Source organism: Fusarium poae, chromosome 4 (assembly GCF_019609905.1).
Source record: "Fusarium poae strain DAOMC 252244 chromosome 4, whole genome shotgun sequence".
NCBI lineage: Eukaryota > Fungi > Ascomycota > Sordariomycetes > Hypocreales > Nectriaceae > Fusarium > Fusarium poae.
Window position 1 is genome coordinate 5,842,533 of NC_058402.1, and position 14,384 is coordinate 5,856,916.

Consider the following 14,384-nt stretch of genomic DNA (forward strand, 5'->3'; position numbering starts at 1 on the left):
AACGATTGTTGCATCGAACCAAGAAACGTTCCTACAGCCAACATATCGAATACCATTCATCCCAATTCTCCGTGGCTTCCTAGCGATTTTCCAAGCCCGTATCGATGAGCTTTTTGTTCGTTTCTCTAAACTCTGCGAACTCAGAGACAATGTACCCGAATCAGACAGCGAGTTGCTACGACACATGGATATTCTGCTACAACAATGCTGCTTAGAACTTAATCGGAGCATCCAGACTTACGGGACGTACAAGGAGCTCCGGGATATGGTTCTGCCATCTTAATCTAGACTTGCCGTCCTCCGAACGGGGGTATGTGTGCTACAGGAAGTACGGTAAAGGATTCGATTACCACCTCTGACTGAACACAGGCTGAACAATGAACAGTCAAAATGAGCAAGTTTTTTGTTGGAGAACCCAAGAACGCCAATAGGAACTGAACGGCGCATGGCATAACAAAGTTGGACAGGGGTCAGTATGTAAAGGGACCAGTCTCTTAGGATTTCCCAAATGGTCTATGACTTCTACTTTACGGTTTTATGTTGTGCAGTTATCTCCATTTTCAGAAAAATCTGGAAATAATGCTGTAAATTCTCTTCTGGTATTTTCAGGTCTATTGTTTGGTCTTGATGGCCCTGTACCTCTCAATTCTATTAGTCTACAACGTCTGCGACCGTTGAAACATCGTTCTTCTTGTTTCTGTCATTTCGGACATCCGGCAGTGTCTCTGGACAAGATGTTACACATTCCCTTTGTACAGATATTCATTGTTCATGTACGGAACCGACGGGAAGTTGAGTCAACGTTATGGCTGAACATGACAATGTAAATGTTAGATCAAGTCAAAGGTATGTGATTCCATATGTGACTTATGTCCAAGCCCGTCGAGACTATAATTTAAGCGTGCAAAACTATATCATGCGAAGCAATTGAATTCGGCTTGAAAGAGATTTTGATATTCACCGTGCTTTGTCTATATGGAAAGATTATATACTCAATCTTTCAGCGTTGCTTATACGTCTAATTCAAACACAACAAGCACTGTTCAGGAGATATAGCAGAGCTGTTCAATTCAACGTCTTCTGGAAAGACCAAAACACCATGTCTCTTTCGATGTGAAGGGGCTTACACAGGGGTGAATATGTACAATGTCGGTTTTTACATTGTCACCTTTGAACATCAAGCAAAACTGTCGGACATGATACCGCGCTGGGACAATTCAAGTCCTGCCAAATTTGAGTATAAATAATTCATATTCCCCCTTTTCTTGATATTCAATCCATCATCAACAAGAAATCGAACAAGAGGCTCAGCAACTCATCTTTGATCTCCTACTTTGATATCGGATTTGCCGCCAGTAAAACCAGAAACGAGAAACTACGAGACACCAAACACTACACGCTTTACACAAGCGGGTAATGGCCAATTTCATACGACTGCACCTACATCAAACCTCATCCAACCTCTTCGGTCGTCTTTAACATGTCTTCGTCAATCAAGAGGATGTTTTTCTTGAAGGACACGTCTCCCAAGTCAGGGGAACCTGTTGTCAAGTCATACACGATAGATGACTACAAGAAGGAGAATGAGGATCTGAAGGGTGAAATCAAAGCCCTCTATGAGCAGCTGAACCGACGTTACCAAGACACGAGGAACGCCGAGCATGATGTTTTGGAGCAGCGAGTTGTTCTCGGCACAACCCTTTCAAAACTCCGGTATCTGGACAAGAAGCTCGAAAACATCTATGACCGAAAGGGAATGGAGAAAGCCATCGTAAAGGCAGCCAATGACCCGAAATTACTTTATCATAAAGCTGAAGCTTTCAGGAAGATCAAGAATGCCGAGCATGAGATTGTCGGATCCCGTGAGATTGTCAAAAGCTGCATCGACAGGCTTAAGGGCCACCTTGAGAAACTCGACAAGTATTGAGAGTAAGTTGGTGTCATCTAGCAGGTTCTAGAGTTTGAAGTTTCAGGTAAAAGGATTGGGTGACATACGTCTCTCTCGATCCATATAAACCTATCATGACTGCAGGCAGAACATGACATGAGAGCAAGGAAGGGTCTGAGAGGTAGGTATGATTTCCTAGGTATTTGTAGCAAAGTAAACTACCTAATTAATCTTTAGGGCAAATAAAAACACAAAAAAATAGTTTAAAAAGAATCACTTTTTTCTTCATGAAATTATCCCATTTTGTACCCTTTGTGATAAACAAATTAAAACATGAAATGTTGCTTGCTATAGCATATCTAGTTCTTCACACCTTTTAACTCCTGCTTGATCCTAGTAATAGTGCCGGGGCCGCCATATGTCAATCCTGTGTAGACCATCGCCACGCTAGCTCCAGCATTGAGGATCTGTCGTGCCTGTTCGCCGTTGGTGATGCCTCCTGTGGCGAAGATGACCTTTTGAGCACCGCCCTTGGCGCCGAGGCTGGCCTTGAAAGAGTGCTTGTCTAGCATCTTGCGGTATCGGCCGACAAGGTCGAGTGTGCGGCTGTACATTGCAGGACCGGAGTAGCCACCAGTCTCCATGAGGTTCTGTCTCTCCTGAGCAGTAAGCTTAATGCCTGGGGGAATAACGCCGTCTCGTCGCTTCGTTGTGTTGCCGACAATAACCCCGTCAACGCCACTTCGGTGAACAGCCTCGACGATGCCCTCCATCTGTGTGTCCTCATCCTCATCGGGGGAGACCTTGACCATCACCTTGGGCTTTTGCTTTCGGTCAGTCTTGGCAGCCTCGTCAACGACGGCGCTGAGGAGCCGTGTCAGGGGCTCAGTGGCCTGGAGATCGCGAAGACCGGGAGTGTTGGGGCTGCTGACGTTGACGACCAGCACATCAGCGAAGCGTGCAAGTCTTCGCACACAGTAGACGTAGTCCTCAGCAATAGCCTTCTCATCCCGCTCGTCCGTTTCCTTGTTCTTGGCGATCTGAACAGCCAGAAGTCGGCCCTCCCGAAGACTTCCAGGTGGTACCTTGGCGTTTCCGTCGAGAACGTCCCTCTCTGTCAGTCCGAGAGATCGAGCAAATCGTCGGAGTCGATCCCTCAATCGAATAGCCATATCATCAGCACCACGAGAGTTGAGACCGTATCGGTTGACCATTCCGTCGAGGCTACGAACACGGAACACTCGAGGCTTGGGGTTGCCAGCTTGAGGGAGAGGTGTGCAACCGCCAACCTCAACAATGCCGGCTCCAAGGTCAAACAGCGCATCCGGTACCTCTCCATCCTTGTCGAGACCAGCTGAGATACCAATTGGGTTCTGGACTTCTGTTCCAAAGACATTGACAGCCAGTTCAGGGGAGTTGAGAGTAGTATCGCGCTCGCGTGGGTTAAGGTTGAGTTCATGGAGCACCTTCAAGGCGGTGGTGCCAGCATGGTGAGCGTCCTCAGCATCAGGGTATGCCCAACGCAGCAGCGGAGGAACGACCCATCGGTAGAAGAAAGCTCTGGTGTCGGTAGCGTAGAGGTAAGAGCCGTAGAGAACAGCAGCGGCGGCACTACCGTAAAGAGCGAGCCTGAGACCAGCTCCGTCACCGGCTGAAGAGGACGAGGCGCTGCGGCGCTGAACGAGGTTTGACTTGGGAAGAGCAGGGCGGGCGGATGAAGCAATTCGGGTGCCGGAAACGGCAGTTCGTGATCGAAGGAGAGCGGCAGACATGGCTGGGAAATGATGCTGGGCCGGGCCAGCTCCCAATGGTTCAACAAGACGAGAGAGAGGAAGTTGTTTCGGGTGAAGCTTCAACTGCATCCACAAATTCCCGACCTTGGATTGCAGAGCCCAGTGCCGCACAGTATAAAGCACAGTACAAGTGAGATGGTGTCTGAAGCACCTAGGGTAGATATATCTATCTATATGTGTGTATATACGCCAACGACTGTTCTGAATATTATTTTAACTTTTGTAATAATAACTGGACATCTTGCAAGACGATAACTGTATGCTAATTAAATGATTTTAGTTTTTGATCTGCCCAATCCTATTGCTAGTCTCTATCAGCTACCTAAATTCAGTCAGTCATAGAAGAAGGTGATTCAAAATTGGTAAGATGACATTCTCCCTCTCACATATCAGTCTTGTGTTGATATAGAGCAAGCCAATAAGTCAGTGGTATCATAATGTGGTTGACTCGGAACGATATGGAATGATCATCACACGAGACTGCTGTACTAGCTAGACTAGAACTTTTCTTCTGTGAGATAAAGATAGTCTTGCAAATATTGACCACGTAAAAATATTCGAGTCGTCAGACACAGTTATGATCAGTCAATCCTGTTATTCAGCGGCATCACTTCTATCTCTCTCCGGTCTGGTTTGATCGGTGCCTCGATTCTAATGGTTCCGATCCGATCTCTTCGCACAATTCGGAGGACGACATTAATCCGGTATCCACTTTCGGCCGTCTCAACGCCGTTGTCTGTTAAGAACCCGGCATTGCAGGCATCATGACTTCGGTGAATTCGGACATAGATCGGCCACTCAATGATTTATAACGTATCAGCCATGTCAGGTCCCCCGATGCGATCGTTGATTGTTTCCAATAGAAATTTGAAAGGGAATTAACTGTATATAAAAAGCTCAATGTGCAACCACCTAATCCATATGATTTGTTCATCAATACTGTCTTGTTTTAGTCCAATCATTGAACAAGACATTCACTACCAGACTCCAAATAATATCATATAAATACCCAAAATGTCTCGAGCAGTCCTGATTTGTGGCGCAACTGGAAAACAAGGCGGCGCCGTCCTCAAAAGGCTCGTCAAGCAAAATGCCGATTTCAAGATTCTCGCTGTCACCAGAAACGCCAAATCTCCTTCAGCCCAACGACTACTCAGCAAATCTCCAAACATCAGGCTCGTACAGGGCGACCTGGCTGATCCCACAGCAATCTTCAAAACTGCCAGGAGTGTCACTGACAAGCCTATATGGGGAGTGTTCAGTGTTCAGGTAAAAGTGTTCACCCCTAATCGCGTGTGAACAATCACTAACATGCTCTAGGTTCCCGTTGGCTTCGGTCAAGGAGGCGGTGGTGAGGTTGGACAAGGCAAAGCCCTTGTCGATGCCGCTTTAGACGCTGGTGTCAAGTTCTTTGTCTACACTTCCGTCGACCGACATGGTCAGGATTCAGAAAACAACCCGACTCCGGTTCCTCATTTTATAGCAAAACACAAAATCGAACAGCATTTGATTTCACGTACCGCCAATACGGATATGCAATGGTCGATCCTACGTCCAGTGGCATTCATGGACAACTTGACAGATGATTTCTTGGGAAGATCATTTGTCACTGCGTGGAAGTTGGCTGTCAAAACAAAGCCAGTTCAACTCGTCTCCGTCACTGACGTGGGTATAGCTGGTGCAGAAGCCTTCCTTCAACCTGGGAAATACTCAGGGCGTGCGGTATCGCTGGCTGGCGACGAGTTGACTCTTGGCGAATTCCAAAATGTCTTCAAGGATAAGACTGGCCGTGACATTCCTTCTACCTACAGTTTTGTTGTATATCCTATGATGGCGATGGTGAAGGAGTTGGGTTACATGTTCAAGTGGTTCAATGATGTTGGTTTTGATGCGGACTTGAAGGCGCTGAGACAGGAGTACCCCGAACTCAAGACTTTTGGCGCTTGGCTTGAGACGGAAAGCGACTTTGCGCACAAATGATGATTCTTCTTGTCAATTGTTTTGATACAGGCGCTTCTTTAACATCAGCACCGATAGGCTTATTGTACGTATCCTTGAATAAATTCCTCGGAACTGTACAAACCCCTGTTAAGAGTATAGATTGAAGTCATTTTGATACGGAATGGGGCATCAAATATTGAATGAGTCTGAAAAGGAGGAGTAGAGCCGCTGAGTAGCAAGCAATGGAATGTCGACAGGCGCATCCTGCAAGTCCACCTGTACAAGCTATAAGTGTCCGTAGCGCAGATTGAGAGAAGATGTTTTCTTACCTTGCACATGGTTGCAGAAGTGATGCCACACTGGCTCATCTCTTTTACAATTTCAAATGATACAGTTTTGGCGACAAGATTATTGTTGCCAAAAGCTACCATAATCCTTAGAATGAAATCTAGATTTTCCTCGCTCTGTATATCAGGTTCGGCGGGAGATGTACAAGACAGGAAAACCAGAGCAGCCATATATGCTGCAACACAAATAAGAGGGTTCGCAAAGGTTGTGCCAAGCTCAGGTATCATTTTAAAAATGTTGAGAATCTCTTCTGCCGCTGGGACTAGACGATCTTGCGACAATCGGATCATATAACTTGGCAGTCCCTGTATGTTTGACTTCATCCTCCACAGGGCGGCTCTGTGAAGGCAGATTGTAGCTGTGTGAAGCATAACGTTGACAAACACTGCATTGTGACTCTTATAGTTGGTAGGAAGACACAGGTTCTTTGGCAACATTAGCAGCATAAACTTAAGGTCATTGTCAATCGCTCTATGCTGTTGCCAGTATGCGTCATCTGTTAAGGTCTCAGCGCCTTGTCCTCGGCCATCGTCGGAATTATTATGCTCGATGGTACGGTGAAATATGTGCGCTGTAAGCACTCTTCCAGCGAAAGATGAATGTGGTTCGGCTTCGATTAGCTGATCTCCTAGAAAACGTGTTTGTTCCAACCTTCCATATGCAAACGCTTCGTCTGAAACTGGAAGGCGAGTGGCTATCTACACCCTTGTCAACTATTGGATCAGTAGCCAGACTTATCTAACTTACCTTCTGTTCATTTATTAGTGCTGGCCATCCGGTTGTTGCACAAACAAACCGGTCGAAGCAGAATATGGTCCACCATGTTCGGCGTCGCTCCTCAAGTTCAATCCAGTCCATTGATACATTGCCGGGTGACTGGGACACATCAACCCTGTGCAGGTTGAGTATCTGTGCAGCTCGAAGGGCTGATGATAAAGTAATGGAAGCCTTGGCGAACATTGTATGTTCGGCTTCGAAGCAAGACATCAGAGCCCAAGCTTGTACATGACACAGCGACAGATCATTCATCCCGAGGTTCTAAATATGCTTGGATTAGCACTGCATTATACAACTGTCGTGATAGAGAATACCCCGAATTCCTGTTCTTGAAAATAAGTTCTAGCACGCTTGTAGAAATCCATGCCCAGATGGTGATATGGCTCGGTAGTCTCTGCAGCGAAGGCCATGACGATGTATTGAAGGCACATTGGCGCCTTCCTATGGTCAGGCAGAAAGAGAGATGCCATAAAACGCTGTCTATGTAACATAGGCGCTGCTTGGTGGATATCATCAAAGTAAATGGTTGTTCTAATGGATCATTATTATAGTCCCAGATATGACCTGGACGAGTAAAGGAACACCCACAATGTTTCGACGAGATGTTGAGGCAGAGGTTCCTCGAACAGACCCGACCCTGCAGGCTCCTCATTTGGATGGCTTAGCGATGGTATATCAGCAATTGAAGCATTATTGGCTTTGTACTGGTTGTCTTGAGTACTAGACGTCTGTGTTTTCTGAGAGGCTTGTAGCAACCTCTCAAGGCGTCCTTAATGTATATAGGGTTAGCAGATTTTCAGTCAACACTACCAACTCACTGCTTATCCTAACTTACCGAGCTTGGCCTCTAAGTCCTTAGCCTGGCCTCGATTTATGCCCCGATAGGGCTGCCTTGAGTCGGAGTAGATGCACTCATAATTTTGCTTAAGGCATCGACTACAACATGGCTTTGTACGATCGCATTTCAGCTTGCTTTTCCGACACTGGTGGCAGCTAAAGGGTGCAGTGGCAGTATTCCCACTCCAAGCATCCTGGTTGCCGGCTTGAGAATACGAATTTCCATCGTTGCTCATCATCGATGATTATCGATAAGAGATAGGCAATTGGTGTAGGAGGGGAGTCAATGGGGGGAGATGTAGTTCAGCAAGATACGGAAATAGTGGAGAGGGTGCTTACAACGTGAGCAACATCTCGACAGTCTGTTGCTGAATTCCAAGAAAAGTATGTGGAAACTAGTTTAGTTCCTTGCTTTATCTTATTGAAGAATACTGGTCAGTGAATGTGACAGACATCTATTCTCACCTTGTTGTCCTGGGCAAGCTCGTCATCGATATGTTATTTGAAATCCTACGATAACCCCACCATTGGGACAAACATAGTTAACAATCACATTTCAGTTACTTGAAAGAAAAGCCAAGCTTATTATTGTCTACCTAGGGAAATAAATCTCCCAAAGATTTGGTCTTGAGCTTTGTGTCTTTTCTACTGCCTCACGTTCCATTCCATTCCACTTTCAAAGCCTTCATGTCTTTCATTACCCAAGCTCAAAAGCTAGGCCAAGAAAAGCCTTCCCGTTCAAAGCTCCTTCATCATGAGGTAGACATTGCCCTTACCGGGAGTCAGGCTGTGAGGACTGTCGTTGTACTCACGAGCCGGGAAGCGAAGAGTCACTTCCATCATGGGCTCATTGCCCTTCTTAGTCTCGTCGTCTTCGTCAACAAGTTTGAGGCCCTGAACGATGCAGTTGAGACGAGGACGGAAGGTCCGCTCGAAGCCATCACGGGTGAGACGGTTGTGTTCGTCCTATGCTTTCTTTTAGAATCGGCTTGGAAGGAGAAAGGGTGAATACTTACAACGGCGAGGGCGAGTTCAAACTTGCAACGGTTGAAGGCTACGGCATTCTCGTCGCGAAGGTCCAGTTCGTTCATGGCGTAGCCAATATCCTTAACGACGGCAAGCATGATGTCCTTGATGTGGTCGGTCTCGTTCATGTAGCGCTATCAAGGGGTAAGCTTGTCAGCTCTGGTATACAAACCGGGCTGCCACATCTCCGCAAGACTTACCTTAAGATTGGCAGCAGTCTCAGGTTCCTGGGCGCAAAGGCGCTGAACGACCTCGTTGATGATTCGGATCTTGTAGCCTTCGAACATTTCCAAAACTTGTAGGGATTGAGAGAAAGAGAATTGTGGTTGTAGGGGAGAGCTGTCGATGGAGGTTTTGACAGTCGTGTTGATCAAGTCAAGTTCGACAAGAAACCATCCTGATTCGAGATTATATAGTTATTTCAACTCTTCAAACGCTAGTATCGTAAACGTCGGCTTCGATTATCACTATCGCAACCGTTTTCCTTACAACGAGGGCGTTTACTTGCAAGTGGGGAATTATCGCTTGGTTGTTTTGTCTGAAAGGTAAATATCTACTTAGTAATGAAAGGTAATTATGTAAGATGGTATCTGAAAAAGAATGTAAGAAGAATATCAGCTAAACCTCATCAAGGAGCTGCGGGTTTGGGTGTATTATTATCTTTCACCTCCCCCAAAGTCCCCGATGTTCCTGGCGCATTGCGGGACGGGCTTTCTGGTGAGATGGGCCATTCGTAACTACGAGTCGAGAAGGTTGAGTCTTTGTCGTTATCAGAGGGACTCACGGGGGCAACTTCTGTCACGCTGGCCGAGTTTCGACCTCCCGCACCCAGCTCTGGCGTCCTCATACATCCGCGCAATTCCTCGGCGTGGGGTCGATCGCCCTCCATCTCATACATAACGTGATGACCATAACCAACTGCTTGAATGGCATTGGCCTTTTCGACTTCTGCAAATCTAAGCTTCTCTTCAACATTATGTCGCTTACGTCTCTCGCGCAGCCAGAGGAAGATGGCTACGCCCAAGAGGATGACTCCAAGAGCAACACCAATGCCTACACCGGCCTTTGCTCCATTGGACAAGCCGCCAGGGGGAGCCACTGGTTCTGGATCGCCAGATGCTTCCGCTGCTTCTGAATCACCAGACTGGGTTGCTATGGTTGTGGTCCATGATGATTCTTCAACGGTTGTAGTTTCCAGTTCGGCGGGTGTAGTTGTTGTTGCGGCTTCGGTGGACGCGGTTGATGTGATCGAAGTCTTGGTAGCCGGTGAGGTTGGGAATGATGTGGGTTCGATGGCAGTTCCATATGGTTCCCAGTATTGTTCGCAAATCTTCCAGTAACTATTCTCATATTCTAGATTTCAGTTAGCAAGTTTATCTCCTGTATAAAGTATGCAATTCCATACCAAACATGTCATCTGTAGTACACTTCTTTTTTGTTCGTCTTTCTCTGTTACCAAGACATTGTTCCAGTGTATCGACGATAGTCTGATGATTAGGTTTATAGCACCAGCAGTCGTAGTCGGTGTCATCGCAGCCAGTAGCGGCAACACTGATGTCGAAGCATCCGGCAACACATTCGGGAATAGCCTCGTAGAGGTGCTTGGCGTTTTTGTTGGCCATTGTTGATATGGATATATATATAATGAGACAAAGTTGAAGATGGATGATACCCGAGAAAAGAAACGACAAGAAGCGACGCGAAGGAACAACAAGCTAACGAAGACGCAACATGAAAGATCCAGGACGACGGATCACTAGCTAGTCTAGTAGACAGGACTGAGCCGGCTTTACTTTAATTATCAAGGCGATCAAGGACTCCATTTGAATGAAATGGGTCCCCTGTAAATAGAATCACCTTCCCCATCTTTTGCTACCCATATAGCCGTGGTGGGCGATTGGTTGGTGATGCTCTCGGACTATAGATTTGGGCCATGACAATGCGTTGTGTTGATCCCAAACGGCTAATGCTGTGATAAGAACTTTTGCAGACTAGGGTTTCGACTAAGCCATAGGGCAGTGAGCGACTCAAGGTGTCTGATCCCATAATAAGCGATACAGGTGAAATGGATCGAAGGATCTGTCCCCTGGCCAGAAAGCAACGTCGTAATTTCAGGATCAGACTAAGTATAGGGCGTTCAAGGGTCCATAGCCTAAAATATGGATACATGCGATATCCGCAAGGCAATTCTCACAAAACGTCTTTCCGTTGAGTGGCGATTGGTTGGAGAACTAAAAGCGCCAATCAATGGAAAACGTGATGTATAACGTCTTGAGTTTGTTGTAACAAAAAAGTCCGGAACAATTAAATACGCGATGATGAGACAAGGACATCATCTGAAGAATGGTCCAAAGGTCTAGACCTCGCCATGACTGACTCTCATTGGTCAAAGGTCCACTAGTCGGGCTCTTTGAACCGAGCCTTATCGGCCTGGACGGGACGGGAGTTGAGGACAGAGGAGAGAGAGAGAGAGGCTGGTGCTGACTTGACTGACCCTGACCTTTATTTTTTGACATTGACATCAACACATTTTTCGCATCTGGAAAAAAATCATATATTTCACCACAGACCTCGAGAGTGTGACCTTGAGCGATCATGGCATTCACTAATATTAACCCGTATCCAGCGGCCGCAGCAGCGATTGACAAACAAGTCGTCGAAAATATCTTCCTTGACGACATTATCAACCATGACTACAGCCGCAACACCAAAATGGCCCTACTAGTCTGCATGAAGGCCTTGCACAATAGGATCGAAGACGATGTATGCGCCAGAAACCTATCAGGACTTTCCAAGGAGCTTGACACTAATTTATTCGCAGGAAGACTATTGGGCTGAAGCGACAGGTGATAAAGAATGGGAAAAGGCTCAAAAGGAAGCGAGGCAGAAGTTGGCAAGAAAATTAATGGATGAATTCAAGGCCAAGCGTGCCAACCGTCAAAAGGAAGAGGAGGAGGAGGAGGAGGTGGGGGAGGAACAAGAAGAAGATGATGATGAAGATGATGAAGAAGAAGACGAGGAATCTGAGGAATCTGAGGAAGATTTTGAAGAGGAATATGACGACGAAGAGGAAGAGACGGAAGGATCTGAGGAATCCGAAGAATCCGGCGATGAAGAATCTGATGATGGGAGCGACTGGGATTCATTATTTTTGCTGGTGCACAACATGCCCACCGAAAACGATGAGCCAAAATCCACCGCACGAAAACGAAGTTTACCGCGGGACGATACTCCCTGCCCTCCGCCAAGACCTCAACCCGCAAAACGACAGAAATTAGATCCTTCAGCCGCCTCAAAACCCCCCATGGTCCAGGATTCCGGAGAAGAGGAACCGAAACCCGTTACGAGAAAGAGACGTCCTATCACCCAGCAAGATGCGGATACCCCTGCGACAGAAGTCCCGTTTCCTAAACGGCAAAGGATAGATCCTCCGGTCATGGTGGCGAATGCAAACGACGAGGATCGGGAGGAGGAACAGACACAGACACAGACACAGACACAGGAAGCCAAGTCTTCAGTCCCATCGGAATGGTTGGCGCCGCATCGAGAGGAATTGGAGAATTCTCAGCTCCCCGAACCTCTTCGAGGCATCCTCGGACGCCTTCCTGTGAACGAACTACATTATGAGGCACAGACATTCCTTTTGAGTTTAAAGTACTCCGACCCAACCGACGATGCCCTGGCAAAGGCTGCCATTGATATGGGCCTCAGGTTCTCAAAGACAGCCAAGAGCAGCGAGTACAAGATTGTTTTTGAGCACATAATGAAACACCCCATACAGGCTGTTATGTACAACGTGTGTAAGGAAGACGAGGCCCAGCACATTCTCTTTTGGGAAAAGGTTCGGAATGTAACTGGGAAAGAAATACCACCCGAGCGTATCAAGGAACGCCGTCAAAAACGTGCCAAGAGAGAGGCCGAGGCCATGGCGAGATTCAATGCCCGTAAAGCAGCAGAAGAGGCCAAGAGAGAATCGCAGATGCTGAAGGAAAAGTACGTTTGTCAAATTGGCGAGTCATCAAAGCTGCCGCTTAAGGAGAAGGTGGGCAGGTGGTTGGCTGAGATTGTCAAGGCCGAAAAGAAACAGTAATTTGGCATGGCATGACAAAGGAAGCATGGAATAGCAAGAGATGGAGGTCGGCATTGGCTTGGGCTGCATGATGCATTTATGAATATAAGATCGAGATACCCCCTTGGAATGATAGAAAACGACACAATATTTTCGTGTCAGTACGAGACGTCAGTCAGCCACACGATATTGTTCGACGCTTTAAAGAACCCTAGTGATACGGCGTAAACGGACCGCTAAACGAAACTATGTCATGCTATGGCTTCAGTCTGGTGACAGAGTCATGAGTGGATGGCCCTATAATCACTCAAGCTTGAAGATATCTGCCCATCATAAGAGCGGTCAAAGAAAGTCATAGTTGGACCATCTTTTTACTTGTACTTTGCAAGATAACTCAATAGATCATCATCAACCCTAAGTTCGTCTTTGTGTCTCTTCAAGACCCTGGACAAGTCCTTTTAACTATGACAATGAACTACGATACTGTCGGTTAAAGCCCTGATAAAAACAAGAATTTGAAACCTATTGATTCGCTGTCGATCAGTGGGTTGCAGAAAAGAGACATTCTCTGAAACACCACGCGTATGTACACTTAGTGTCTGTGGCTGAGTCGCGCGCATGCAGACTCGTCCCCAATGGGACAGGAATAGTAGCAGAAATCGTCTCAATACACCTTTCGCTGGCTGTGAAAGAATGGAGATGCGACATATCTATTTCAAAATACCAGAAGGATGAGTTGAGTTGACGGAGCCTTCGGAAGTCCTTGTCCATGCTGACCACATATGCACTGTCTATCTGTTATCAAGTCCTACGGGCACGGTATTAGTGCCTTGAAGCCGAGTTTACTGAACAAAAAGGTTCAGAGCTGAAAAAGGGTCCCCATTGTTCGAACAATAAGCCAAAGTCTAGTCAAGATCCCAATGCCGAACAGCATCCCCGCCCCGCGTTGGTGGATACGCTTGAATAATAGAGTACGGCTTGGCCTATAGCCTCAGCTGCAAAGACATACGCATCATGTTCAGCGGTCAACAATAACTGTTTTCTGTACATGTAGAGCATAGTCGGTCTATCATGGGTCTTGTTCAAATTCCCGTTCCCGATGGACGGACAATAAAATAAAAAAACGTTTGGACCAGAAGCTGCGCAATGCCTTGTCGTCATCGCTGGTACCCGTAAGTGGCTTGTTGGGGGCTGAGAATGACAAGTACCTATACTTTGAGACATCTCGCGAAGAGCTAGGCTAAGTTTCTAGGTGCAGTTGCAAATGGCGCCAAGGGCTTACCGAGATGGGCAGGTCAATCAACATCGATCGATATCGACCAAGCCAGGACCCCTATCAACTCATCTCTAGGCCATTCAACAGGCCCAACAACAACAATAACAAACCTGAAAGAGGCCAGCCAGGGCCAGACTCCCCTCTGGTGTCATGGTTTCCGATGCTGACGTCCATTGGTGATTTAGCGCCCGTTGGTCCAAGAGTACATGGACCGTTGCGCGGGTGATGGCCTATATTGGCCCCGGGCACTTCGGAGACGAAAAGCATGGAATACCCCCGCTACGTAATTAACGATAGCCAAGGAAATTGAAATTAACGTAAGCTATCTATCGTCTTTGTTGATGTTCCGTGACGATGGATGGCGGAAACAGTCAATGGACTGGTAATGAGATAGGATGGAAACGTTTATGGCTGCAAGCTGCACAAGCT

At 46.8% G+C, this 14,384-nt stretch overlaps 6 protein-coding genes across 6 annotated transcripts; 3 read left to right on the forward strand and 3 right to left on the reverse strand.

Moving 5' to 3' along the window:
* Positions 1-1,480: 1,480 nt before the first annotated feature.
* FPOAC1_011967 (uncharacterized protein) lies at positions 1,481-1,927 on the forward strand (the record flags this gene model as incomplete). The annotated part of the gene is made up of 1 exon (XM_044856334.1): positions 1,481-1,927. One exon carries the CDS (start codon positions 1,481-1,483, stop codon positions 1,925-1,927), a length of 447 nt encoding a protein of 148 aa, XP_044703647.1.
* A 320-nt stretch (positions 1,928-2,247) lies between these two features.
* On the reverse strand, positions 2,248-3,660 carry FPOAC1_011968 (uncharacterized protein; the record flags this gene model as incomplete). Its single annotated transcript, XM_044856335.1, has 1 exon — positions 2,248-3,660. The coding sequence occupies one exon, from the start codon at positions 3,658-3,660 to the stop codon at positions 2,248-2,250; it is 1,413 nt and encodes a 470-aa protein (XP_044703648.1).
* Positions 3,661-4,695: 1,035 nt separating this feature from the next.
* FPOAC1_011969 (uncharacterized protein) lies at positions 4,696-5,661 on the forward strand (the record flags this gene model as incomplete). The annotated part of the gene is made up of 2 exons (XM_044856336.1): positions 4,696-4,944; positions 5,002-5,661. 2 exons carry the CDS (start codon positions 4,696-4,698, stop codon positions 5,659-5,661), a joined length of 909 nt encoding a protein of 302 aa, XP_044703649.1.
* Positions 5,662-5,811: 150 nt separating this feature from the next.
* FPOAC1_011970 (uncharacterized protein) lies at positions 5,812-7,823 on the reverse strand (the record flags this gene model as incomplete). Its single annotated transcript, XM_044856337.1, has 6 exons — positions 5,812-5,898; positions 5,952-6,668; positions 6,718-7,008; positions 7,062-7,278; positions 7,336-7,516; positions 7,583-7,823. 6 exons carry the CDS (start codon positions 7,821-7,823, stop codon positions 5,812-5,814), a joined length of 1,734 nt encoding a protein of 577 aa, XP_044703650.1.
* Positions 7,824-8,322: 499 nt separating this feature from the next.
* FPOAC1_011971 (uncharacterized protein) lies at positions 8,323-10,232 on the reverse strand (the record flags this gene model as incomplete). The annotated part of the gene is made up of 5 exons (XM_044856338.1): positions 8,323-8,550; positions 8,601-8,744; positions 8,811-8,879; positions 9,395-9,963; positions 10,016-10,232. The coding sequence occupies 5 exons, from the start codon at positions 10,230-10,232 to the stop codon at positions 8,323-8,325; spliced, it is 1,227 nt and encodes a 408-aa protein (XP_044703651.1).
* Positions 10,233-11,205: 973 nt separating this feature from the next.
* Positions 11,206-12,700, forward strand: FPOAC1_011972 (uncharacterized protein; the record flags this gene model as incomplete). The annotated part of the gene is made up of 2 exons (XM_044856339.1): positions 11,206-11,373; positions 11,432-12,700. The coding sequence occupies 2 exons, from the start codon at positions 11,206-11,208 to the stop codon at positions 12,698-12,700; spliced, it is 1,437 nt and encodes a 478-aa protein (XP_044703652.1).
* Between the last annotated feature and the right edge of the window lie 1,684 nt (positions 12,701-14,384).